The 26808-nt window shown below is 40.5% G+C and overlaps 1 protein-coding gene across 8 annotated transcripts in view; it reads right to left on the reverse strand.

Annotated features, from left to right (window-relative positions):
- The window catches only part of NBEA (neurobeachin), a 793834-nt gene that overhangs the window by 36691 nt on the left and 730335 nt on the right, over nucleotides 1–26808 (reverse strand). For 5 of the 8 annotated variants that reach the window (XM_040340410.1, XM_040340408.1, XM_040340406.1 and 2 more), the window contains 4 exons: nucleotides 25591–25743; nucleotides 19507–19674; nucleotides 682–744; nucleotides 224–313 (listed from right to left, as the gene is read on the reverse strand). In XM_040340410.1, coding sequence (XP_040196344.1) covers nucleotides 224–313; nucleotides 682–744; nucleotides 19507–19674; nucleotides 25591–25743 — 474 coding nt within the window. The remainder of the gene's footprint in view (nucleotides 1–223; nucleotides 314–681; nucleotides 745–19506; nucleotides 19675–25590; nucleotides 25744–26808) is intronic. The other 3 variants (XM_040340413.1, XM_040340412.1, XM_040340411.1) reach the window with 1 other exon arrangement.

Below are 26808 nucleotides of genomic sequence, written 5' to 3' on the forward strand. Positions count from 1 at the left end.
TTTTTACAAATATAGCTAAATCATGTCAAAATGTCAGAATATGTGTGTTTGTGTATGTGTGTATATATATATATATATTATATATATATATATATATATATACACACACACACATATAATGTGTGCATGTGTTCTCCCACTCACACAAGCATTTAATTTTGTAGACAGATCTGATTTTGTGCTGAGAGAGAAACGAATTTCCCAGCAAGCCATTATATCTCACCAGGTGCATGGCTGAGCTTCGAGGCGGATGTGGCTCAATAAGCAACTGAGATGGCGTCTGTCCAAAATTCTGTATCTGTGCCTCCATGGCCTGCAGGGAGAGAGGAGTGATTGTCATAATCAATATGCATCAAAGAGATAGGTCAACACACTCCTTGACAATGCAAGCACATCCCAAGTCAGCCATGAAAGAAGTCCAGAAAATTCACCGGTGCTCTTCTCTCGGGCTGCAGACTCAGCCAAGTGTTAGTATTGTTGTAGACAAGCTTTGCTTTCTCTCGAGCATGCTTCACTTAATCAAATAACCATTTTACCAGAGGATCTAGGTTATCTGTGAATGTTAACCTGTGGTGACATGCAGCTAAAGACCGCAGAAATCTCTCCAAACTCTCACAACACACACGTGTACAAGTTAATTATAATTATATGTGTCCACGCCATTATCTTGTGTAAAGATACCTTCACAAACTCCCCAGTGAGAAGGAAAGTATAGGGGTTTCTTTTAAAATATGCTTCAGGAATCTTGAATTAAAAAAAAAAAGAGTAACAGTTGCATTAAATAACACAATAGAATATAGGAATACAGCAAATGTTCTGTACATTGCTGTACCAAGATGCTTAATATTGCAAGCAGCAAAACAATCTTAAAGTGGAACTAAACCCATTGATTTAACCGTATCCCAAAACAGTCATATTCAAGGCATGCCGTAAATGAGAACTGTCACAGTTGCTTTTGCTCTCAAGTGAACTGTCAAGTTGTCAATTGGATGGGTCATAACTGATCACATGTGCAGCACCATGGCAACTGCAGATCAAACAGAAGCTAAAATGGCAGTTTCCTTGGCTATAAAGGATAAAAGGATTTAGTTCAGATTTAACCTAAGGGTTCATTTACATCCAGGATTTTAGGTGATAAAGTGTAGCCTCACGCTATACAAAATCTATTTTTTAAACGTGGCCCTCACCCCCTTGCAAAATAACATTTCATAAACACCTGCAGGCGGAAAAAAGTGTAATATACTCACCTTGCAGCTTCTGTAGTGTGGACAATGACTTAAAGGGGTTGTAAAGGTAAAAAAAAATCCTAAATAGCTTCCTTTACCTTAGTGCAGTCCTCCTTCACTTACCTCATCCTTCGATTTTGCTTTTAAATGTCCTTATTTCTTCTGAGAAATCTTCACTTCCTGTTCTTCTGTCTGAAACTCCACACAGTAATGCAAGTAATGCTCGCCCCCTCCCTTGGACTACAGAAGAGTCAGGACGCCCACTAACACACAGCTCCTTTTTCTATCTGCAACGTAGAGAGCATCCTGACCCTCCTGTAGTCCAAGGGAGGGGCGAGCCCAACACTCCACACCAGGGAGAAAGCCTTGTATTACTGTGTGGAGTTACAGACAGAAGAACAGGAAATGAGGATTTCTCATGATATATATATATCCTTAAGTGGTTAATATTAGTAATAACACTGAAAGTATGTAGGGTAATAATTTCTGTTCAGATCACGATACTGAAATTTAGGGACCCCAATGTCAAAAATAAGCACTTAAATTAAGGGTATTTGTGTGTACAGCAGCCATAGAGCTCACCAATAATCCAATTTTCATTCATTATTCCCTTGCAATCTGAAGTAATCAGCCCCGATAAGCTCATTCTACTATAGACATTTATTTGATTGATCAGTTCCTGCACAATAGCACCATCAGCTGTTCCTGTAAACATTGACAATGTTGTGCTTTTCACAACCTGACTCTCTGAACGCATTGCCCCCCTGTGAGTTCACCAGGAAAGGAGAGATGAAATCTATCTGATATACCTTTTGCAGTGTTAAACACACTCTTGAGTCACAGATGGCTACAAAGTCCTTGTATAAAAGGTTGACCTGGGTTGGTGATTATAAGTATTAAAACTAATGGGTCTGGATGCTCACTCAAGAAGACACGGGGCGACTCAATGAAGCTGGATGAGAGGCAGTTTAATCTTAAATGGCATAGAGGAGTTAAATGTTAGAGCAGTAAGGATGTGGAACTCCCTTCCACAATCTGTGATTTCAGCAAGAAGTGTCACAAATTAAAAAAAAACGTTTAGATGTGCATCTCACTGAACATCTCATCTCACTGAAGTTTAAGAAAGAAGTTTCAGGGAAAAAACTTTCCACTGCCCCCTGCGTATAACACACAGGCACAGTTTACCCTCCATTTACAGGGTAAAAAAGTGAGTGTTATACGCCAATAAATACAGTAGATAGGTTCAGGTGTGAAATTTCAATCCAGAAACACTCCTGCTTCCAGTAATACAGCTTTTGTTGCCACTCTAGTCAGAGTGGGTATTGCGCACCCGGATAGGTCCCTCTCACTGGCCTAGCAGCCGGAGTGGCGCACGGAACAAAGTACAGTCTCTGCCACAGACCTTCTTTTGAGTGAAGATACTTTTGGTCCAGAATCCCCTAGCACAGGATTCAGCACCCGGATCTCTTCAGATTAATTTCTGTAGCATTCAAGTCTGACAGGCGATCACCATCAAGCCTCTCAGTACGTGGTGCATCCTTTGATTAAGTTTCCAGGCCTCTCCTGAGATACCAGCCTCTTACTTGGTCCTCTCCAAGCGACTTCCTCCCTCCAGGACGGACAGCACAGGATCACCTTGAAACCGTAAACCCAGTCTGCTTACTGGGCCTACTCAACAGATCAAAACCCCGGACCAACGTGGTCCCGGAGCCAGGATTGCAGGAACACGCACCCCTGGACAGGAGGGCCACAAGGTGGTGGGACGACAGACCAGGGATAGATGACCCCGGTCCAGTGGTGTCTGTTCCTTAAGTACCCCTCTCCAGCATGCACAGCGGGACGATCAACCCCCACTGATTGGCTGCCGAGGGGAGACACTCAATATCACCCTGACTTAGCTGCCTTGGCCTGGGGTGGTAACAACACCCCAGGCGAACAATGGTGTTCACTCCCAGCACAGCCACGGCTGGAAGAAAAGCCAAATTTAGCCCAAATCTTATGTGTCTGAGTTAACTAACACTCAGAGTACCTTCTAAATTTAAAGCAGCGCCAGCCCAACAGGGGCAGGCCGCTACATATCATTAAACAGCTTATCAAAACCAAGTGAATCTAAGCAAATAAATTTACGGTATATGTTACACTGTTCATAACATAAATATCTGCAATATACTTCCAATGCAGGTCAGGCTATTTCCCCACTATATCCAAAGGCCGGTATAGTGCAATACCAGTTTATTCCACTAAATAATATCAGTTGAAATGCTCCAATTTTCAGGGCAGTGAGGTCATTTGTTATGATAACTTATATCAGTTTACAGTAAGAAAGAGGTACATTTGCACACTATTGAAATAAATTTGAAGTTATCTCTGTGTTTAGGCATTACACCCAAACATTTAAAGAGGAAGTAAACCCTCCTAAAAAAAAATCCAGGAAAAAAAAAACAGCAAGAGAAAGGCATAAGAAGCTAGTATGCATAGCATACTAGCTCATTATGAATTACTTACCTGAGATCGAAGACCCCAAAGCCGTCCTCGATCATCTCCCCCACCACCACCATCTCTTTCGGAGTGAGTTCTGGATATCGCTGCGTCGGTGCTATGACTGGCTATGACTGGCCAGAGCTGCAATGACGTCACTCCCATGATCGCCTTCACTAACGGCGTGCTCAGTGCGCCTGCGCCGTTGTCTACACACCTTCTGCATTAGAGTGCCCCCACTCTGGATCAATGACCACAGGGGAGGTTTTGCATAAATAAATAAAACCCAATCATTGTAAGCACCCCCTGCCAGCAGGGCCATCTGTAAGGCAGGCCAAAAGGGGAAGTTGCCCTGGGCCCAGTCATTGTTGTGGGGCCCAAAGCAGCTGCCTCATACTTGCCAGCTATCTCAGTTTAAATTCCCTTGTCCCTTGAAGTTTTAGTCATGTGCTGTGTCCTGATATCTTGGTGTGAAGTGCTGCTACTAATGCTGCCCAGCTCTGCCCTATTATTGTGTACAGATGACTCACCTGCAGACCCTGTGTTTACATGTAAATAACTGTCATTCATATGAAAATAATGGGAGCATTCATATGTAATAGCGGCAACATTCATGTGTAAATAGCTGAGGTCGGCAGCATTGATATGTAAATAAAGGCGACATTCATATGTATATCATGCCCCTCTGCAGTGACTAGATGATGTGCTGTAACCTCTATCAACCATTCAGTGAGCAGTATTACTGTACAGTAACCTCTGGCAACCAATCAACAAGAATAAATCACGCGCGGGAAACTCTAGCAACTAATCAGTGAGCTGTAATGTGTGCTGTAACCTCTAGCAACCAGTCAGTAAGTGGTAATGATATGCTGTAACCTCTGGCAACCAATCACAATCACTGCCTGAACTGATTTTAAGTCTAGCTGATACTTATTGTTTGTCTTAGAGCAGGTGGAGAACAAAATTGCATGGGGGGAGGGCAAGATTTTTTTGCCCAGGGTCCAATCAACATTAAAGACGGCCCTGCCTGCCAGTGTTAAATGGTTTATCTCATCCCTGTAAATGGATACAATCTGCAAGAGGGCTTGTGCTTTTGAAAAACAACAGATTTACAGTACTTGCCGGTTCACCAGATGAAAATAGAAGGAATCAAGCCTATAAAAGCAAATTAATGCAGCCATCACATTTAAGAATTGGTAAGCTGCAATAAAATAAATGTTTGCTTTTGGGTTTAACACGGCTTTAAATATGGACATTAAAACTCATTCTTGCCTAATATGATTTTGCCTCTGATAAAAGATGGCACTATTACTCTCACAAACATAGAATATCATATTTGTCCATGTTTGTATATACAGTGTAAAGTTTATATTTCTATTATTTGCCAAAATGCATTTACTTGCAACTCTACCACCACAATCCAACCTTCATAATATAGTGTTGTGTTTGTACTTATTCAAAAGTGGCTTATTATAAAATGTAAAACTAAAACCAAAGGAATATTTTTTAGAAAGTGCCAGACGCAAAAAAAAACATAACGAAACAAAAAAAAAAAACTCTTTACATCTAACAATGCCATTTTCAGTCCCTAGAGAATGGATTTACGGCAAACTCTTGGTGCAAAATATTGTCTGCTACAGCCTGTCACTATATTGGCAGTAATAAACAGCGAAGCGTTACTATAGTGAGACTGCAATTACAGACCTCACCATGTGTCCACGAAAAGAGCTCTTAACCCTTCAGTTATTGCTCGTATCATCATATGTCCTCTAGTGTCATGACATAGATGCCTGCCAAACAAAGCAATCCCTAAAATAATGTAGCATACAATCTATAAAACCGAAAATCTAGTTTCAAATGCAAAATTCCCCACAAGGCAATAAATATATTCTACTTAGTGTTTAAATTAAACATAGGAAGTGAAAAACACAATATAGTCCAAAACATTGAGACACCTGCCTCTACACGCACATGAACTTTAATGGCATCCCAGTCTTAGTCTGTAGGGTTCAATATTGCGTAGGCCCACCCTTTGCAGCTTATAACAGCTTCAACTCTTCTGGGAAGGCTGTCCACAAGGTTTAGGAGTGTGTCTATGGGAATGTTTGACCATTCTTCCAGAAGCACATATGTGAGGTCAGGCACTGATGTTGATGAGAAGGTCTGGCTTGCAGTCTCCACTCTAATTCCTCCCAAAGGTGTTCTATCGGGTTAAGGTCAGGACTGTGCAGGTCAGTCAAGCTCGAGAACCTGGCAGGAAGCTTTGGCCGGGAATCCCGGCCATGTGTATGCTCCATCGGCACTGCCTCGCAGTGTTTCCCATAGGTAAGTAGTAGATCTGGCAGGGGAAAAAACGCAGTGAATCCCGACAGGAAAATAGAGAGCAGGTTCTCTATTTTCCCGGCTGTTTTCCTGCCGGGCAAACTGCGAGGAAGCATACCCACGTCCAGCTTTCCTGGCCAAAAGCTCTCTTGCCGGGAAAACCGGTGGTGTGTACGAGGCTTAAGACATTTTGGACAACTTCATGCTCCAAACTTTTTGGGAACAGTTTGGGGACGGCCCCTTCCTGTTCCAACATGACTGCGCACCAGTGCACAGTGCACCCAGCTGCATCACTCATTCACAGTGTTCTGTGAATTAGAAACTACAACTACTGACAGCCTTTGCAACGGTTGGCTTGTAGTGCTCAATGAACTACTGTGGTGCTGTTGAGCTCTGTAGTAGTTCATTGAAAGGTCCTGTCAGTGTGTAATCGAATGCTTGTACGAGATATGTGCACACACCACTTACACACAGAGTCTGCAAGAGCCCTGCATAGCACCCGATAAAAAAAAAAATCACTTTTTTTACCTTCAAAATGGTGATGATGTGTGTGTGTTTATTTTTTGAAATTGTGAACTTATCCTTAAACTTAACAAGCTGAAGTTAGAAGCGGATTGGTTATTATGCACAGAGGCACCAGTTTTAGTAAATCCCCCTCCTGTCAGCCTAAGCTTTTATTGTGTGATGACCAGCACACCTTAGAGCACAGGTGTTAAACACAAGGCCCACGGGCCGAATTCAGCCCTCCAGGCCATTTCATGAGGCCCTCGCACCTCCCCTGCAGCTGAGCTCCAGCCCTCCTCTGGTCCTCCTCCAGACCCCTACTTTATGCTTTCAAGCAATGCATCCAGCTTCTTCCCAGCAGCAGCACAAGGAAAGGTGGATGCACTGTGATGTAAGAGAAGGTGGGGGACTCAACTTCTGATGGTGGGGTGGCTCTTGACATCTAATGTAAGGGGAGGGGATGCGCTGGACATCTAATCTTACAGATACAACTGGCCCTTTTGAGGACAATCATAATGCTGATGCGGCCCACGATGAAATTGAGTTTGACTCCCCTGTCTTAGAGGCATAGCTAGCTGGGTTCTGGGAGAAGATGGGATCTTCTTTAATCACAGAAACAAAGTTTTACTAAATGAAGAACTATGAAAACATTAAAGCTGCTCAAAGACAGATCGAAATTTGGTTGGTTCAGCAGGGACAAGATTCATTTTGATCCATCTAAGGCTTGTTGGAAAATGCGTGTTCAATCAGCGCAGCAGCGAACTGGCTTCAGCGCCGATTAGTGTATTCTGGGAGTGAAGGAGTCCCTATCGGAATACAATAAGACTGTGAAGGAAGATTCCACCTCGATTGTATGAATGGGGGAACCTATTCAGGTTTTTCGATCAGCTTTCTGTCTAATTGAAAACAACGACCCATATATTCCCAGCTTAAAGGTATCCAGAGATATAGGATGAGCATGACTTGATGTGGACAAGTTCAACAGTATTGGCAATGATCACATGACTGTGGCATATACCACCGGTCAGCTGATCATTAAAACAGAGCGTTGACTGGCCAGTTAAAAAAGCTTCAGTAATGTATTTTGGGAATATATATATATATAATTATCTGTAGCCAGTCAGTAATAATTAAAAAACAAAAAACTTTGCATATTTATAAAGCACAGCAATGAACTTTAGAGATTTTGTGTTAATGTCAGCCACCAGCTCTCTGCTCTGTCCCTCCAGAGAGCTGGGCTGTGGTAGTGGTCTAAGCGGCTGGATCCGGCTCTCAGCGGTGCATGGGGAGGCTGAACCAGCTGCCATTCAGGCTTCTGGGCTGATCCCGACATTAAAAATCGGGACCCTTGTAGAGCCTGGACCAGCTCTTTGACATCAGTGGACAGTGGGCTTTAGCCTGCTGTTGGATTAAAACCTCTCTGTTAAAGGCATTTAAACTTAAAATTAGGTTTAAAGTGTGCCATCAAATCTGGCACTGCAGTACAAGGAAAAGGAGTAAACTTTGTAATAAGAACCTGGTGCTGCTGTTGATTTAGCAGTGGTAAATATTCAAATTGTATTTCTTTCCATAGACAAGAGCTACAGTTGTATTCAAAATTATTCAACCCCCACTGAAATTGATTGTTTTGCCCAGTTTGACATTGATTTTGATCATTCAGTCATCCTGCTTACAATTAAATCAAAGAGGCACGTGTAGGTCAGACAAATATAACATAACATTTATAATGAAATAACCACAAATGTCTTTTCTGTGCTCACATCATTATCAGTTTTATTCAACCCCCAGTTGACATTCAATCTTAGTACTTAGTACAACATCCTTTTCCAGTTATAACAGCTTTAAAACTTGAAGCATAGCTTGACACAAGTGTCTTGCAGCGATCTACGGGTATCTTCGCCCATTCGTCATGGGCAAAAGCCTCCAGTTCAGTCACATTCTTAGGCTTGCGCACTGCAACTGCTTTCTTTAAGTCCCACCAGAGGTTCTCAATCGGATTTAAGTCTGGTGACTGCGATGGCCACTCCAAAATGTTCCAGCCTTTAATCTGCAACCATGCTCTAGTGGACTTGGAGGTATGCTTGGGATCATTGTCCTGTTGAAAGGTCCAACGTCTCCCAAGCCTCAGGTTTGTGATGGACTGCATCACATTGTTATCCACTATCTCCTGGTACTAAAGAGAATTCATGGTACCTTGCACACGCTGAAGCTTCCCTGTACCTGCAGAAGCAAAACAGCCCCAAAGCATGATTGACTGCTTCACAGTAGGCAAGGTGTTCTTTTCATCATAGGCCTTGTTCTTCCTCCTCCAAACATAGCGTTGATCCATGGGCCCAAACACTTCTAATTTTGTTTCATCAGTCCACAGAACACAATCCCAAAACTTCTGTGGTTTGTCCACATGATTTTTGCATACTTTGCAGTCGACTCTTCTTATTCTTTGGAGACAGCAAGGGGGTGCGCCTGGGAGTTCTGGCATGGAGGCCTTCATTACGCAGTGTGCGCCGTATTGTCTGAGCAGAAACTTCAGTACCCACATCTGACAAATCTTTTCTCAGTTCCTCAGCAGTCACAAGGGGACTTTTCTCCACTCTAAGCTTCAGGTAGCGCACAGCAGTCAAAGTCAGCATCTTCTTTCTGCCACGACCAGGTAGCGTTTCAACAGTGCCCTTTGCCTTGAATTTGCGAATGATGCTTCCTATGGTGTCTCTTGGTATGTTTAACATCTTTGCAATCTTCTTATAGCCATTGCCCTTCCTGTGAAGAGTAATCCCCTCTTCTCTTGTCTTCCCGGACCATTCTCTTGACTTCACCATGTTTGTAACCACACCAGTAAATGTCTAGAAGGAGCTGAGTATCACAGTCATTTTAAAGCTGCCTGATTGGTGTTTATTAGGCTTTATTGCTGCTCCCTGACATCCACAGGTGTTTTCAATACCTGATTGAAAACACTTCAATGAACCTCTGTTCTTCAGAGTGGTAGTCTTTAAGGGGTTGAATAATTGTGTAAATGAAGAATTCACAAAATAAACATTTACTACTGTATTACAAAACCAATTGATGTCATTTTAGTTGCATATGGTTCTTTAAGAAGTCCTTGTAGGATTTCATTCTGAATACAATTACAAATGTACACTAAATTCCCTAAAACCCTTTACAGCATTGGGGGGTTGAATAATTTTGAACACAACTGTATATCTGCAGATGCCAAATGGCAACAAGCAACATGTTTGTACAGTGGATAATTTAAAGGCTTAAACAGATCAAATAATATTTATAGAACTGCCTATTTTCCCATCTCTTTTTTTCTATCCAAATATCCAGAAGGGATAACGTTGAATTAAAGTAAATGGCAAATTGTGAATGAAATTTTGTTGCTAAAGCATTAAAAGCGGAGGTTCACCCAAAAAACAAGTATATAACATTACATTCAGTATACCTCAAACATGTACAGTATGCCTTTTTTTTGGGGGGGGGGGGTGTACATACAGTATTATCAATATTTTCCTCCCGGCTTCCGGGTACTCACTCCTGCGGGACTGGGCGTTCCTGTGCAGTGCCGCAATGTCATCTGGGACTTCGCCCATATGATTGACGTGCCTGAGTCGACTCTCTACAGCGCCTGCGCACCGAATAGGAGCCGTGTAGTGCTGACTGCGCAGGCGCCGTATAGAACGCCCAGTCCCGCAGGAGTGAGTACCCGGAAGCCAGGAGGAAAATACCGATAATACCGTATATACACCCCCCCTCCAAACGGCATACTGTACATGTTTGAGGTATACTGAATGTAATGTTATATACTTGTTTTTTGGGTGAACCCCCACTTTAAGTATCAAACAACTGCCATTTTTTTTAAATACCTTTTTTTGGCCTGGAACACACACAGATCCATAGCAAAACTGGCCTCTCCTACACATGGACAACCTCTTCAACGAAATAAAAAAAAAACATCAGCGCCATTAGCGCCAATTAGACTGTGGCTAATATTTTTTCCTCTTTTACCTTTTTTTTAATTCCCTTGTTGTATATTACCACTGTGGATCTCTGGCAGGCTCTTTGCAGTCCATTCATGTCTACATGGATTCACTCCAGCAATAGCTGCATGCTATTCAGCAGGGCATGTTTCTTGATGGCGAGGACAGCGGACCATGCAAGCACAATTTGTGTTAGCTTGGTCGTTTGCAGTCCCCATTAGGAGACAGAATTAAAGGTGTTAGAAAAAGGCCCTTTATGGTAGGATCAGCAAGTATAATTTTGGTAAAGGCTGCAGATTTAAAACTATTAAAAAGGTATTTTGAAATGTAATTAATGAAAAAGATTTTAGTGATTGGGTCTATATAGACTTTAAAAATAGGTAAATTTCTGAAAACGTCAAGGACATCCATATAGGAGTCAAAATTGATCTAATACTTACAAGAGATCGCCAGAAGAAAAAGTGAAGGCGGGTTTCTGTTGTAAACCAGTTACACCAGACACGAGCCAACAGTGAAATGAAGTGTGCAGCCTAATGGGCTGGAACTGCATTCTTTACAAATACACAATAGATATGCCCAGAGGAAATGTGACAGGATTATGATGTCCCTTTTGTGGTAAAGACAATTCCAAATAATATCTAATACTCCACATAATTGATGTTTACATATTAGAAAGAGATACAGGCTTTGTATCCAGAGTGTTCTGTCATGTTTCACCACAGGAGCAGACAGTCATTGTAAAGTTCATTATAAATTACAGCTTTACAACAGCAATATGAGTTAAGCTGTCATAATGTTCTCAGCCAGAGATCCCATGCTGTCAAAGAGTGTCAATTTTTAATCTGACACAAGGAAGAATATTATCTGTTCCTCTGACCTTCTGATATTTTAATGCTATAATTGCTGTGCTTAGTGGAGCAGCCATGATTTCACCTGTCAAGAAAGAATGAATCAATAGCCTGGAGCTCCTCTTCACGGTGTAACATTGGCTTCGGTGTATGTGTTTCATTAAACAGAAAGCCAATACTCACTACACACCTGTATGGAGACATTTCATTGACTCGAAAAAGGGTGTGAGAAATTCTGCTTTGAATATCTAGAACACTGCCTATTTCGTTAATGTTAATACGTGATGTGGCAAAGAAGGCATATGATCAAATTGAAGGTGTCCATTACATGGAGTCCATAATGGCCTGAGTGCACACGTCAACAAGTGGTAATTTCCCCAGTGTTAACCTCTGAAGCTGTAAACTTTGAATGCACTTCAGCCTTTCACCTATGACTCCTGTGATGAGCTACGGTCACTGCAACGCATTATTACCTGAACAGCATTAGGTGTTGGTACCTACTTTACCTGGCTGCATTTATGCATCCTACTGTTCGAGTATGTAAAGATTTAGGCCACCCATGAACAGTTCAAATCTTCTGCTGAACTGGCCGAAATTCAAACCGTTAATGGGCAGGCTGAATGTACCAAGTTGATCGATCAATCAACTTGGGTACAACCGGTATGCCATATTCTCTTACGATTATTGCTAGTGACTGCTATAGCCATTAGCAATAGTCATTGTCTTATACCAGCAGTAACGGCTTCCCCCACCGGGAACAGACAATGGCCTTGTAGGAGGGATTCCCTGTCAGCACTGTCTGTGTTGAAGGCGGGAATCGTGCAAATTATTTTTCTGCAAACCCGTGGTTGCCAGAAAGAAATTTGCACTGTGTAGGGCCGGCCTAAATGACCTTAACCAACAAAGCAGCTAGTATTTAGTGAGCCCTGGCCAGATAAGACTACTGACTGTACAAAGTTAAATGCTAAACCTAAAGTCAACTTAGGCCCCGTACACACCAGAGGATATCCGCTGGAATACTCACCATCAGATCGAAATCCGCGCGGAATACATCCGCGGTGACGTGACGCGCCGTCGCCGCGACGATGACGTGGCGACGTGCGCGACGTTGGAAGGTAACTACTTCCACGCATGCGTCGAATCATTACGACGCATGCGAGGGATGGGAGCGGACTGATTGATCCGGTGAGTCTGTACAGACGACCGGATCAATCCGCTGGACACGATTCAAGCGGATAGATTTCTTAGCATGCTAAGAAATTTCTATCTGCTTGAAATCGATCTGCCAGATTTTAATCCGCGGAAAAATATCCGCTAGGCCGTACAGACGACCGGATTTGTCCACTGGAACTGATCCGCGGATCAATCCCAGCGGATAGATCCGGTCGTCTGTACGAGGCCTAAGCATACATAGATCAGGTCAACTTGTGTTGCTCAGATTTGATCAAATGTAGCGAGCAATGGGCTGTTTTTACCATGATGGCACTCAAAGGCCAATGTCTAGTGTTGATGGGCTTTTTTTATTGGAATTGCTTCTTTTTCCTATAAGTCAATACGATTGCAAAAGCAGTTTAAAGCAGTATTAAACCTAAAGGCAAACATTATATTGCAGTTTAACCAACTCTTATACCACGTACACACGATCATTTTTCGGGTTGTAAAAAAACAACGTTTTTCAGCCTCTAGAAAAAACGACGTTTTTTTTTAACTTCATCATAAAACGACATTGCCTACACACGATAGTGAAAAAAAAAATGCTTTAGCAAAACGTGGTGACGTACAACACGTACAACGGCACTATAAAGGGGAAGTTCCATTCGGATGACGCCACCCTTTGGGCTGCTTTTGCTGATTTCGTGTTTGTTAAAAGACGATTTGCGCTTTTCTGTCTGTTACAGCGTGATGAATGTGCTTACTCCATTACGAACGGTAGTTTTACCAGAATGAGCGCTCCCATCTTATAACTTGCTTCTGAGCATGCGCGGGTTTTTCACGTCGTTAAAGCCCACACACAATAATTTTTTACAACCAGAAAAACGACATTGTTTAAAACGTCGTTAAAAAATAGAGCATGTTAGAATTTTTTTTGTCGTTTTTCAGAACCCGAAAAATGCTATGAAGCCCACACACGATCATTTTAAATGACATTTTTAAAAAACTTTGTTTTTTACAACCCGAAAAATGATCGTGTGTACGCGGCATTAGACATGATGGCCTTATTCATTTACTTTTGTAGGCTCTCTCTTTTTCTAAAAACCCACATCATCATGCTGCAACTAAATGCACTGCAGAGGGTTGAGGGGTGATAGCAGCACATACCCCATTCAGGTGAATGTCAGGTTTGGCAGGCAGTACTGCAGGGCGAACGTGACAGCAGGGATCATTTTTGGCACGCCACGATGCAAAGCATTTTGGCTGTGACAAATATACACCCGTCTGCTGCACTTGCATCTTAACTACCTTCCAACTGTTTACAGTAAATATACTGTGAGCAGATGGCAGGTACAGGCATAATCACATACATGTACATAAAGGCCTTTCTTCCGGGTTCGGCCCTCTGCTGACCCATGCTGCTTTTTGCAGCAGAATTCAGCCAATCAGCTATATCCAATCACATGCAGAGTTTTCTGGTTTACAAACACACAGAACTCTGTGTGTATAGGAGCAGTGATCTGGCTATGATTTCCTGAAAAGCAGGGAGAAAAAACAATCACAGCACACATTACACTTGTTACACTATTAACTCTTTGATTGCCCCTAGAAGTTAATCCCTTCCTAGCATGTGTCCTTAGTACAGTATCAGTGTACAGTAATATCAAAGATCACTGTATTAGTGTCACTAGAATTGTCAGTGAGTGACTTTCCCAAAGTCCAGTGTATGTTAGGGTGGTGGGCAATCTGGCACTGTCACAGTCCGACTATAAGTCGCTGTTTACCACCATTACAGTAAAGCGTCTATAGCTGCAGAAATTCCACTATATATACCATATTTTCTAGACGCTATAACTTTTGCCCAAACTAATTAATATACACTTATTGGTATTTTTATTTTACCTAAGACACGTAGCAAAATACATTTTGGCCTAAATGTATAAAGAATTTTTTTATGGATATGTTTTATAACAGAAAATCGTTTATTTTTTTTTCAAAATGTTCAGTATATATAATAAAAAATTTAAAACCCCAGGTGTGATCAAATACCACCAAAATCACACAGTTTTGCATGACTGCAGTTAAAGTAGCGCAGTACCGAATAGCCAAAAATGCCCTGGTTGTGAAGGGGCTAAAACCTTCTGGAGATCAAGTGGTTAAGGGGGATAGGTTGTAAGGGAGAAAAACCAGCCATATGTTTTTATTGCCTCCACCCCTGCTAGTTGAGTATGTGCAGTGCAAGTATATTGAAATCTTATGCAACGCTCTACTCAAACTACAATACCAATTATGAATTGCGCTGGTAATCCTAATGTGCACGTGTCCCTGATATTCATACAGAGACTCGTGAGAGGTCCTATGTGGGTAGGCATTTTTAAATAGGAAGATTTCCTGTGCTGTTACATGCCAGTGCTGGTGTGTCACCACCTAATACTGCAGTCCATCAGGAGTGAGTAGAGGAGCGTGGCTAAATTACTCCATACAGTGGAACCATGAAGACTAAATGTAGCCACCCTTATAACAGAAGTAGGAGCACAGCAGATTTAAAATCCAGCTTTCGGGATGTACTGTCAGATAATACTAGAAGACGGTAAGTGACAATAAACAATTTTGTTGAACTTTTTGGAAACTTTAATGCATGTATATACAGCTTAGGAGAAGGTAAAAAGCAAACCAGGAGGTCAATGGACTCTGAGATGCATCTTATATTTTTCAAACTGATGTCCAATGTAAGCGTAAAGAACCCAAAAGCAAGCTGCATTTACCCATTGATCATGCCAATTCTCGGTCTATAAAAGAGGGCATCTTCTGGCGTACATTACAAAGTCTTACACTTCATTCACATCATACTCAGCACTCTCCACACCATGCAAGGAAATATAGGCCTAAAGGCCACAAAACAATCACTTTCTTGGGTGGCATCACATCAATGCTATGGGAAAGAAAGAATAAAAAGAAAAAGGAGCTCAGGTGCTGGTAAAGCCCTGAATACAGATATCAAGCCCCAGCATCTGCAGAACTAGAATCACAGCCCAATACTGCAGAAATGCATAAGGAGTGGAATTTAGAGTAAGGAAAGTGGTACCCACTGGCTCTGAAAATCAAATGTAATGTATTATAGTCTCTGTGTTTTGATAACATTCTGCCCAACCTTACTCAGGCACTTAATTAACAATTAAAAGGTGATTACATTGTTCACAATTATATTGCTTTTCAAATCCTCTGTGCACTTGCACATTATGTTTGTCTCCTAGAAGTAGAAATATAACAAGTCCTCAGCCTGGCAATGTATAAATGATGACATGTTTTACATACAGCAGATGGCAGATATCTGGGGGAATGGAGAAGGCAGAGAGTGTCTTCCACATCTCAGCACAACTCATCTAGCAGCTGTTGCTCTTTTTGACTCTCACATCGTATTTGCATAGTCTACTTTTAGGCAGGATCAAGACTTGCATGACAGTTTTACATGCAGAGTAACTTCTTTACACATTTAGTGTGGATAGAATTTTGCATACTTCCATTGCAACAGCAAATATAACAATAAATGTACTAGTAGCATTTGACTGCATTGATTAAAGTGACCTAGAACTCGATTAGTAATTTGTTTCTAATCCTTTCCAGAAAATTAAATTTGATTGACTCTATTACTGGAACCAAAAAGAGGATTTTACAGTATAACGAGGTGGAACTAGGCATATGTTTTAAATTTGTTTAGGACAATAAATCTGAAGTTTATTTTCTGATATAGGGGGTCCCAAGAACACCCCTTGAAATTACCAATGGGCCGCATATAATAAATAGCAAATGCACTGCTACAGAAAGTTGTCAAAGACAGCAGACATGCAACAAGACAGAGTCAGAGACTATAGAAATGCTGCAGGAGGTGGTCAGACTACAAACTTGCTATAAAAGTTGGTGGTGACTGGGGACATGCTTCAAGAGTAACATTACACATTACGTGAGACTACAAGAGGTCACTGCTCTTAGAGTGCCCCCTTACAAATCAATGTTACCACATCTGTGCTCTCTAAAGTCCTATTAAAACGGTATGTGCAATATTCATCATAAAATATCACATACAAAAAAGAAAACAAAACATAAAAAACAGAAAAGGGAATTGAAAACACCTCATTCAAAGTCTCAACCCTTTCCTCTTTTTCATACTTAGTCTGCAGAGACTCCAAGGCCTGCACAATAAGTGCCCAAGGACTGCAGGTTGGGCACAATGGGTCTAGGGGGAGAAGGCTGAATTACACACCTTATTCCAGCCCTCTGCACTTACCGTTTAACTGACGTTTACTTATGCTCTTCCTAAATTTTCTCACATACAATGCAGGACTGCTGGTCCTGCATTGTTCGTAATGATATATGAGAGGCACCGAACCACACTTTTTTGTTTTTTAGGTCTACAGTATATAAATTAGGGGTCTCCAAACTGCGACCCGGTGCAAGACTTTATCAGGCCCTCAGCTAGGGTCAGTGTCCTCTCACACAGTTCTTCAGGTCAGCCTACAGTCTCAATATTTGTCCAAAATGCAAAATCTCTCCCATCCCATCTCAAGCGCAGGTCGAGTCACACTGTAAAAATGGGGAGTGAAGGGATGGGGACCCTGACTTAAGGGGGACACAGATGGGCCCAGCTTTGCTTGGAATTTTTGTTGCTTTGTTTTACTAAAGTTCTTTCTCTGTTCTTATGAATCATATCATGCTGATTACAGCTCCAAGTAAAATGTATTAATTCACTTAAATTGTATTTGTTTATTTATAAAAACAGATTTATTTTTTTGGTCCATGAATATACAACATGCCCCTGACACTGCAGCCATTTGTCAAAGAATCCAAGGAGTATGTCAATTCACTCGATTTTTTTATCAGTTCTATCTTAATCTTGTAAGATTTGGTCAATTTGGTGTGTGTTTTTTTTCTACCTTTTGCTAAAGTTTACATTTATTGTCTGTTTTATTCACCCACAAATCCTATCCACTGTTTGTCTTCATACTCTCTCTATATCCCCCATGGAAGATAGTGAATATAAATATGGAAAATAAAATGAGTTTCACAATAAAAAAAAAATGTGCTGACAACGGAGGGTGAAAGTGTCATAATACAAGTGCATGAATATTTCAAATCAAAGCAAAGGCTGTGTACATAATACGTGTCTAAGCTATGTAAAGGTATTGAAGACAATTGTTTTAGGATACTGAAAATTGCATATATATAGATGCCTCAAGCACACTGAAAGCTTGTAAGGACCTTGAGCATTTTTGTAAATGACTTACATTGCTCATAAATAGAGTACTGTGGGCTTAAGGCAGACCTGTGTTGTCTTAATAACAGTATATTAACAACTTCATACCTTCAGTCATCTGAGTGATGCATTGCAAGGCCTTTAAGCTGAGGTTTCATTCTCCCTGCCTGCCGCTTCCATAATAAACCCGGCCATACACGGCTTGAATTTCACATGATTCCTGCTGAATCAGCCACAATCGAGGTGTGGGTAAGCCCAGTTGGCACCACCTAGCTTGACAAAAGTCAATTTTGTAATTGACATTTGTGCTAGCCATAGTGCTTGGCTATGTATTTCTGGATAGAATTGGCTGGGGTCTGTTGCTGCCTGCTCAATGCCTTCTACAGACCAGCTCATGGCAGGTTCACCTGTCTGCAGCTTGCACACAGCCATAGAATTAGTTACTACCAGGGCTGCAGACTCGGATTCCTTTTTTTATATTTGTTCAACAATATTTTAAAATAATGTTATTTTAAAGAACTCTTTATCAGTTTAAGGAAAGCAGTTACCCCTATTCTTTCCCCATAGTTGTTAAGTCTAGATACGATCAGTAACAACGTTCATGGAAAATTAACATTGTGTATACCTCACACACTGGTAGCAATTTTCGGTAGTAAATTGGTAGTAAATTGCTCTCTATATAGGCTGAAAGACTTAGGGCTCTATTTGTAAATGTTTCCCCACAACATTTACACAACTTTCACCCAAGATTTGCATATCTTTGTACCGGGATTCAACCGGAAAATTGTGTAAAAGTTTTAAAGCTTTATGGAAAAGAGGTGTTAGTTTGCCTCCTTATTGGTTGCATTCAACTCACTAAAAATAAGCTACATCTTCTTTGAAAATTACAGCTCTAGTAGGACAGGTTTTAGAAAAGCATTAGCATTAATGGTCCAGTGCTGAATGACAGCCTGAGCACTCCTCCTTTACCGTCTTATTTACTAAATTTGTCAGGGTAAGTGGCATACACTAAGGTGGCATAAAAGACTGGAGTTAGCCTTAGGCCCCTTTTCACACCTTAGGCCCTTTTTGATCAGTCCGCCCGTCTGTCAGTTTTTTAGGCAGACCCAATTGGACCACCCATTTCCCTCTATGGAGCTGCGGGTGCCTGTTGTCATCCACTGACATCTGATACTATCTGCTAAAAACAGATGGATGCCCATCAGTCTAGTGCAGGGGTCTCCAAACTATGGCTTTCCAGTTGTTCAGGAACTACAATTTACAATGCCTCAAGGGATGTGTAGTTCTGCAACAGCTGGAGGGCCATAGTTTGGAGATCCTTAGTCTAGTGTATCGGACAGCCGCCGGTGTAAATAGACAGGTGGTCCATTTACATCCGACCGTCCATAGAGGAGAGCAGGCTGTGTCTGTGTTCATTCTGCACAAGCGTATGGGACCGGATAAGCCGTCCGTCTGCTCCGCAGGGATCAGCAGACAGACTTCTCGCTGGGGCCTGTATACATTACACTGCCATACACTACAAATCACTGGGCTTAATACTCAAAGTACACATGCATTTAAAGGGACTTTTTGTTAGGGCCCGACAGGATCAGATTCCAAGTGATACCACTGTTACAGGTGTTTTCCATTTTCAAAACATCTTGAAATTCATTTTATGCCTTTAAAGATAATGACTACCCATATACATGGTCTAGTCTTTTTCCAGTTGCATATCAAAGCAAGGATGAGAATTTTTTCCATCAGACACATACCTCTCGTAATACAGCATCTGTGACGCTCTCCAAGTTCACGGAACGTTCGTACGTCAAATAATGAAAAACATTTAGTGCACGCACTGCTTCTGGACCTCGCTGCTTGTAGCCAAATATCAGATCTATCCACTGATGTAGCTGACAAGATACAAATTCGCTCTCCAGAGCCTGAAAAGCAAATAAAACAGTGAACATAAATTAACAAGTTATCAACTAGCCATGCAGCAGAGGGAGCCAATGTCAGGTTTTCATTTTATAATTAAACCACTCATGGTAGAACACACCCTTAGCCATAATATTGATTTTTTGGGGTTTTTGGTTCTCAACAAAAAGATCAGCAAATGTGGGACTCTACCCTGTCCATCCTGTCAATCTGGCTTCCCATTTTCCCATTTGGCTGGCTCCCCCTTCTCTTTTAAGATAACTATGCAGGACAAATTATACAGCAGTATTGGCAGTCTTGGTATCATCTACTGATAACCCAATAAAATAGTAAGGATTAATATGGTCAGTCTTGGAACTTTAGGTATTGTATCTTTCCACTGGGTCACAACAGCTCTTTGTAACTATTTTCCTTCACCATAGCAAAAGCAAAAGATAAAAGGTAGAAGTGAATTTGTCCCTGTGTAGGACCAAACTGTCAGGGAGGGGTACAGCAGTACAACAGAATTAAAGGATAAGTTCACCTTTCTAAAATATTTCTACATATATAATTGACATATTTTCGCAGAAAAATGTGCATTTTTTTACGTTTTTTTTTTAGATTTAGGTGATTTAGGAGATTTTAAAGCAACCGCGTCTCCTGCAGACTGTCTGTGAAGTGGTCTGCCAATTACTAAATGACAGGAAGAATCAATGAACTACTAGAGCGCTCACCAGCACCCTGGTAGTTTATTGAGAACTGCCAGCCATCAGCCGCAAAGGTTGTCGGTACTAGTAGTTTATTCATTCACAGAACTCTGTGAATGAATGAATCGGCCATGTGGGCGGAGCCACACATGGCTGCATTCTTTTTATGTTGTGACAGCAGGTATGTGGAGAAGATCCCCAGCCCGCTGTCACAATTGGAAGGGGGATGGAGGAGAGACGAGAGGCTGCAGGTGCAGGAACACCCTAAACTTGTTCCCAAAGGTGAACTTATCCTTTAAAAAAGCCCCAGGTTGAGGTGAGGTGCTTGGTTCAAAACAATCTTTAAGAGTTAAACCTCAGAAATTACGAGTGTCAGGTGCTCTTTCTTTTAGAGCTCCTGTAAATTATAGTAATGTCCTTATTCTCCTCAGTTTATCTAGAAAATTGTTTATTTAAAAACAATAAAAGAACAGTAATTTTTGATATTGGCAAAAAAAAAAAAAATGTAGTCCATTCATATCACAAATATTTCTTTCATCAAAGTAAACAGATTTGGTAGCTTTCATTTACAATAAAATAGGTGTTGTCAGCATGAGGATGCGCCTTTAATGTATTCAGGGAATTTTAGCCTTTATCTTGCTCAGTTTTAAAGATTCATGTAAGCGGGGGAAAGCACTGGTTATATCTAATTATGCACATAAGGCGGCAGAGGTCTAGGTGGCTAGAGGGGATTGTGTTTCATATTGTTTTTCTCTGTCTCAGCTATTTTCCTTCAATGATTAGTTGCATATAAACACTAGATTGCAGGCCATGCTAGAAAACAACTGCTAATACAAGTTTTACATGTAGTCTGATTATACTGCTGCAAAGCAGGGCAACCGTATGTTTACTGCCCTAAAAAGATCAGTCCACCAAAAACGATTTCCGGTATTGTTGAAGTTACCAATGGTGTGTTCTCCCTAATTGTTTGCTCTTCTGCTGTTGGAATCATTATAATTATAAATTATTTATATTTTTGTGTCCCTAATGCAGTTTTTCACTTCTTTTTAGGTAAAAAGCTCTGGAGAACAGTAAAAACTAGATAGGGTCCCTTCTCCACTCTAATGCCCTGTACACACAAGCAAAATTCCCATCGGAAAAAACTTGGATGTTTTTTCCGATTGAATTCTGCTCCAGCCTGCCTTGCATACACACGGTCACACAAAAGTTTGGCAAACTTTTGACTGCCAAGAACGTGGTGACGTAAAAGACTACGATGAGCCAGGAAAATTAAGTTCTATGCTTCCGAGCATGCGTCAATTTGTTTCCGAGCATGCGTCGGAATTTAGCGCATCGGGATTTGTACACACGATCAGAAATTCCGATCGGATTTTTTCCCGACAGGAAAAGAGAGAACCTGCTCTCTATCTTTTTCCGGCGTTTTTTCCATTGGAAAAAGTCCGATGGAGCATACACACGGTCGGGATTCCCAACCAAAAGCTCTCATCAGACTTTTTCCGACGATAAAACTGATCGTGTGTACGGGGCATAAGGTTTGATGATACCGTCAAACAGAAAAGAAAAAAGACATAAAAGCAAACCTACATTTTGTTGAAGTTTACTTTATGCTTTAAAACCGTTAAAAGACACCCATGTGCAAGTACTTATGATTGCGCTACACATGTACAATTTTTTTGCAATTTCTATGAACTCACAACATTAGAAACCAACCTACAGTCCTGCCCTAAAATAACTCGCCCTATCCTCAGTTCAAGATCAGCAGCCTTCATTTGGTGTCTGATGCTGTTCTCTGATCCCGGAATCACTACTGAATCCTGTTGTGATGTTAAGGTTAGTGAATGTGTATATAGAAACTAGTCAAATGTTTGGTTCAATCTTGCATTTTTTTCCAGGAACATGACAAATTTGAATTTCTTTGCGCTGCATTTTAGTAATTTGCCTAATTGAACCCTTTTTTTAACGTTGTTTTAAATAAAAAGAAGTAGATAGTGTCTAAGTGTAAACCTATCAGAAGGTTTTGAATCATAACTTAATTTTTTTAGACAAAAGATAAATTATCTACAAAAACAGAAAGATGGGTTTTAAAAAAAATTGTTTTTGCGATTTGTCCAAACCAAATTTTTGTGAGTGACTTTAGCCATGTTTTTTTTCCCTTTATGAAAAAGGTTTATTTTTTCCATGATATTAAATAATAACTACACTAAATTCTCATATGAATTAATAATGTTTTACAGAGATGCCTTCACTCTATAAGCAATGTGAATAAAATACCATGGACAGGTGTTTCACTTCCAAATAACTCATTATGTCACATGTGATACATTTTGCAAAAATTGCTTCTAGCTTACCATCCATTAAATAGTCTAGAACACGATAAACAGATATCCCTTTAATTTTGGCTCTTACATAATTGGAATAAACTGGGCTAGTTTGTCTTTGTGTGCGTTCTATTTTTGGCTATCAGCATCAATTCAGGTCTACAGGGATTGAGAGGCTGAGTAAGGCTGCAGATGCACATCTGTGAAAGCTTTCTCTCCACTGCTAGATTATGATTGATGAAGCTAGCATTAAGGTAATGTTATCAGGGACTACTTACTGTTCCTGTCCTCTGTGACATCACTGAGGTCAGAATATAACCACGTTAGCATTGAACACAAGCCTTTATTAATGTTTCATGAGTAATTCAGCAGTAATCAGACTGGATTCCTTGAGTGAATGAGACCAGTAAAACATTCCCCAAAGTATACAGTGAATTTTTTTTTTTTTTTTTGATCTACCCTAAGGACTTCACATACCGTAAGGGTAATAACAAAAAAGGAATTAACTGACTTCTGTATTTTCTTATCACTGTAAATGGTTATTACAAATATAATTGTAATTATAATACAAGTATTATAAATGTTATTCTAGATAAAGGATTTAGTTTGAAAACCAAATTAAAAGATAAGCCAAAACCAACATTATTGTGGATAACAGTGGTTTGAATTGGCTTCTGAGGTAAGACGTTCCTCTAACCTCAATCAAGGTCAGGCAAAGTGGTCTCTCTCCTCCTGATGTAATTGTGTTAATGTGAGTGGTCATGCTTCCTTGTTCAAAGAATTTAGGTGATATAAGGTGGGCATATATTGTGATGAATATATAGGCTGGAAATTTAACGTCAAACTGCTAATGAGTTTAAAACTAGCAAATAAACTAAATAAAATTTTAAAAAAATATTGTATTGCAGAGGGAAATTAATACTATCCTAGGCATCCCTGAAAAATACATTACTTTCTAAAAACACAGACTAAAAAAATGCTAAATCTTTTATTTACTTGTTAATTTGCAAATTATTCCAGTACTAATGCGACCATAACATTTCCCTGGAATCACTAAGGTATAGGTTAAGCCACCCTTAAGCAGGGAACGACCACTTTCTGATCCATGCATGGGCAACTGTGATAGCTCCGAAAGAAATCTACTGAAGGAATTCTGTACAACTGCCCTGCTGGAAATTTTCTTTTTCTTTTTCATTTTAAGGTTCCGTTCAGGATTATGCTGATATTACAATTCATAGCAGGAAATCTTAAATTGCAAGTTCAGGTAAAATTAACAATTCAACTATGTGACTGTGAAATCTCTAATTTTAACTATCATCTACTTATATAAATCTTTATTTATACCAGTTGAACTTGCTACTAAAATGGTCTATAGGCCACTTCCTGCCTGTGACAATGTTGTAATATCACTTTGGAAATATCCACACATATGCCACCTTTTCTTCTTGGCTGCAGCTGCTGGACTGATGCTGCCTTCTACCCCAGTGGCATAGTGTTATCACTACTGAAGAGGCAGTGCTAGACACTTAACCTTCTTGCAACTTAAAGGCCTGCTATTTAGTGCAACTCTCTCTGGGCACATAGCTTTATCATCTGCAGCAAGGAGTGACAATTGTAGCTAGAAGTGATAATCCTGACATTGTCTATGCCCATCCAAAGTTGCTATCAAGAACAATAAAAGCACAGTTACATGTGCAATGCTCTCTATTTAATGTTGTTTACAATAAGCTTTATAAGAGTTGACAACCTTGGCAACTGTTTTAAAGTGATTGAAAATGTTTTTTTTTTTTTAAATAGCAAACGGTTTATACTTACCTGCTCTGAGAGTGGCCCCAAACCTCCTTTTCTCTGGTCCCTTTTTCAACCAAAGCTGCTTTCTATGGGGGCACTTGTGCAGGCTCATTTCTGAGCCTTGCTGCCTGCGTCCAAAGATGCAGATAGCGAGACTATGCCTCACCCCCTTGTCACTGGTTTTGATTGACAGTAGTGGGAGGCAATGGCAACCACTGCCTTAGCAGAGCTCCAGGAACTGAGGGGAGAGAAGAGCTGCAGATGGGTACAGAACTGGATCAAATGAGGGCTCGGGTTGAGGGGAATACTGATGCCTGAACAAGGAATGCATTGAGATAAGAAATGTTTAGGCTTTAAAACCATTGGGACAAGTTGGGGGCTGTTTTTACTCAATGTTCGTGCATAGCAGTGAGGCTAGTCTCCTTCAGATGTGCTTTTTAGGTCTTTTTACGAATACTTTTATTTAAAACAGAAAGAAAGTTCACAAACGAATAGATTTGCACGCAGGGAGTTTCCACCATCAGCACAAAAAAGAACAGTTTTCAGCTTCCTGGCTCTTTTTGCATCTCTATTGCTCAGGCCTTGGGCCTTGGTCCTCCAGACCATCCAACATATTTTCCAGTGCTTGTGCACAAAAACTGTACCTGTCAGCTTGTCTCTTTTCCTGCAGCTCCTTGCTGCTCTGTCTTTCTTTCAGGCTCCAACCTCTGTCTGTCCTGTCCTGGACAGCATGATTCAGACATGCACCTCTCTTCTCCCTTTCACACACACCAACTCCCAAGAGGGCGGAGCCCGGAACTCTGATTCTCACTCTACTATGAACCCAGCGTACACCTGCACCAGTAGTGTGCCTGTTCTCTGCAAATCCTGGCCTAGAGTGCCATTTAAGACCATGGCACAGCCTCCCCCTAAAACACCACTTTAGGTTATAAAGGTGAAAGTAAACAATAAATTGTGAAAGCTAAAGTTTATGATTTTTAGTAGTTAAAGGTGAATTTGAAAATTGCAATGATGAGACGCTTACACTGTAAATAGCTAAAGTAATACACTAATAAATACATTTAGATAAAAAGAACGGAGCCAAAAAATATATATTAGTGCTGCTAGACAAAAAAAAAGCACTTACCATTCGGTTGATGCGAACAAAATCTTCAGGATTTTTTGCCCAGGCTGGCAGATCTACATCATTAACAACATTACTGTCATCCCTTACACCAAAGTTATAAGCATTGCTGTTGACAAACATCTCCGGTAGGTAGTAGAACTCTGGAATTAGCTCCTACAGGTAGAAAATAAAGCATTTAGGTCAACAATCTCAAGGGAATAAAAAAAGTTAACATAGTGAAAGCCTAAGTAGGTGCTTCAGGAAAGCATTTTGTGTGGCAAAAAAATAATTTATAAAAAGCTTTAGTTATTTTTAAGAAATTGTATACATTTTAGTTACAGCTGTGGTGATTTTTTGACACTGTGCTTCCACAGTGACTTTTACCATTACCAGGGGTTGCAATGCCTTTTATTGGATTTTCAATTATTACATTGCTGATAATGCAGCAGAAGGATGGCGATGTCATTAAAGGTTTTGGCAGAGCATAAGACTATTGCAAAGACACCCATCCTAGATGTTCTTGATGAAATTACACCAATGGATTCATTTTGCCAGTTTAAACCACAATATGGGTTTTATAGGATGTTTCCATATTTCAGTAAACTGAATATTGGCAAATCCTACAAAAAGGTTTTTCGGTCAGTAGTTGAAAATGGTTCCACTTTCTATGTGCCTATGCATCGCCTAACTGAAAACCTCCCTGCAGCAGCTGGAGTAATTACTTTGTGCTTCCGTAATCTTAGTATGGAGTATTAAATTCACAGATGACAACTCCCAAAAACATTAATCTAGTCTGCAGTGTAACATGACCAAAATAATGTTCCTGCACTGGAAACTGGAGATAATCTCTGCTCAATTAAAAGCTGCACTGAAACCTTAGCATCGTGCTACTCAAAAACACAACAAATTATATATATATATGTATATATACATATACACACACACCGTATTTATCAGCGTGATGTGGACAAGTTCAACAGTATTGCCAATGATCACATGACTTTGGCATATACCACCGGTCAGCTGATCGTTAAAACAGAGCGTTGACTGGCCAGTTAAAAAAGCTTCAGTAATGTATTTTGGGAATATATATATATATATATATATATATATATATATATATATATATATATACATATACACACACACCGTATTTATCAGCGTATAACACACACCTTAACTTTAAGAGGGAAGTTTCAGGAAAACAACTTTCCACGGCCCCCTGCGTATAACACGCAG

Source organism: Rana temporaria, chromosome 2, assembly GCF_905171775.1.
Source record: "Rana temporaria chromosome 2, aRanTem1.1, whole genome shotgun sequence".
In the NCBI taxonomy this organism is placed as follows: domain Eukaryota; kingdom Metazoa; phylum Chordata; class Amphibia; order Anura; family Ranidae; genus Rana; species Rana temporaria.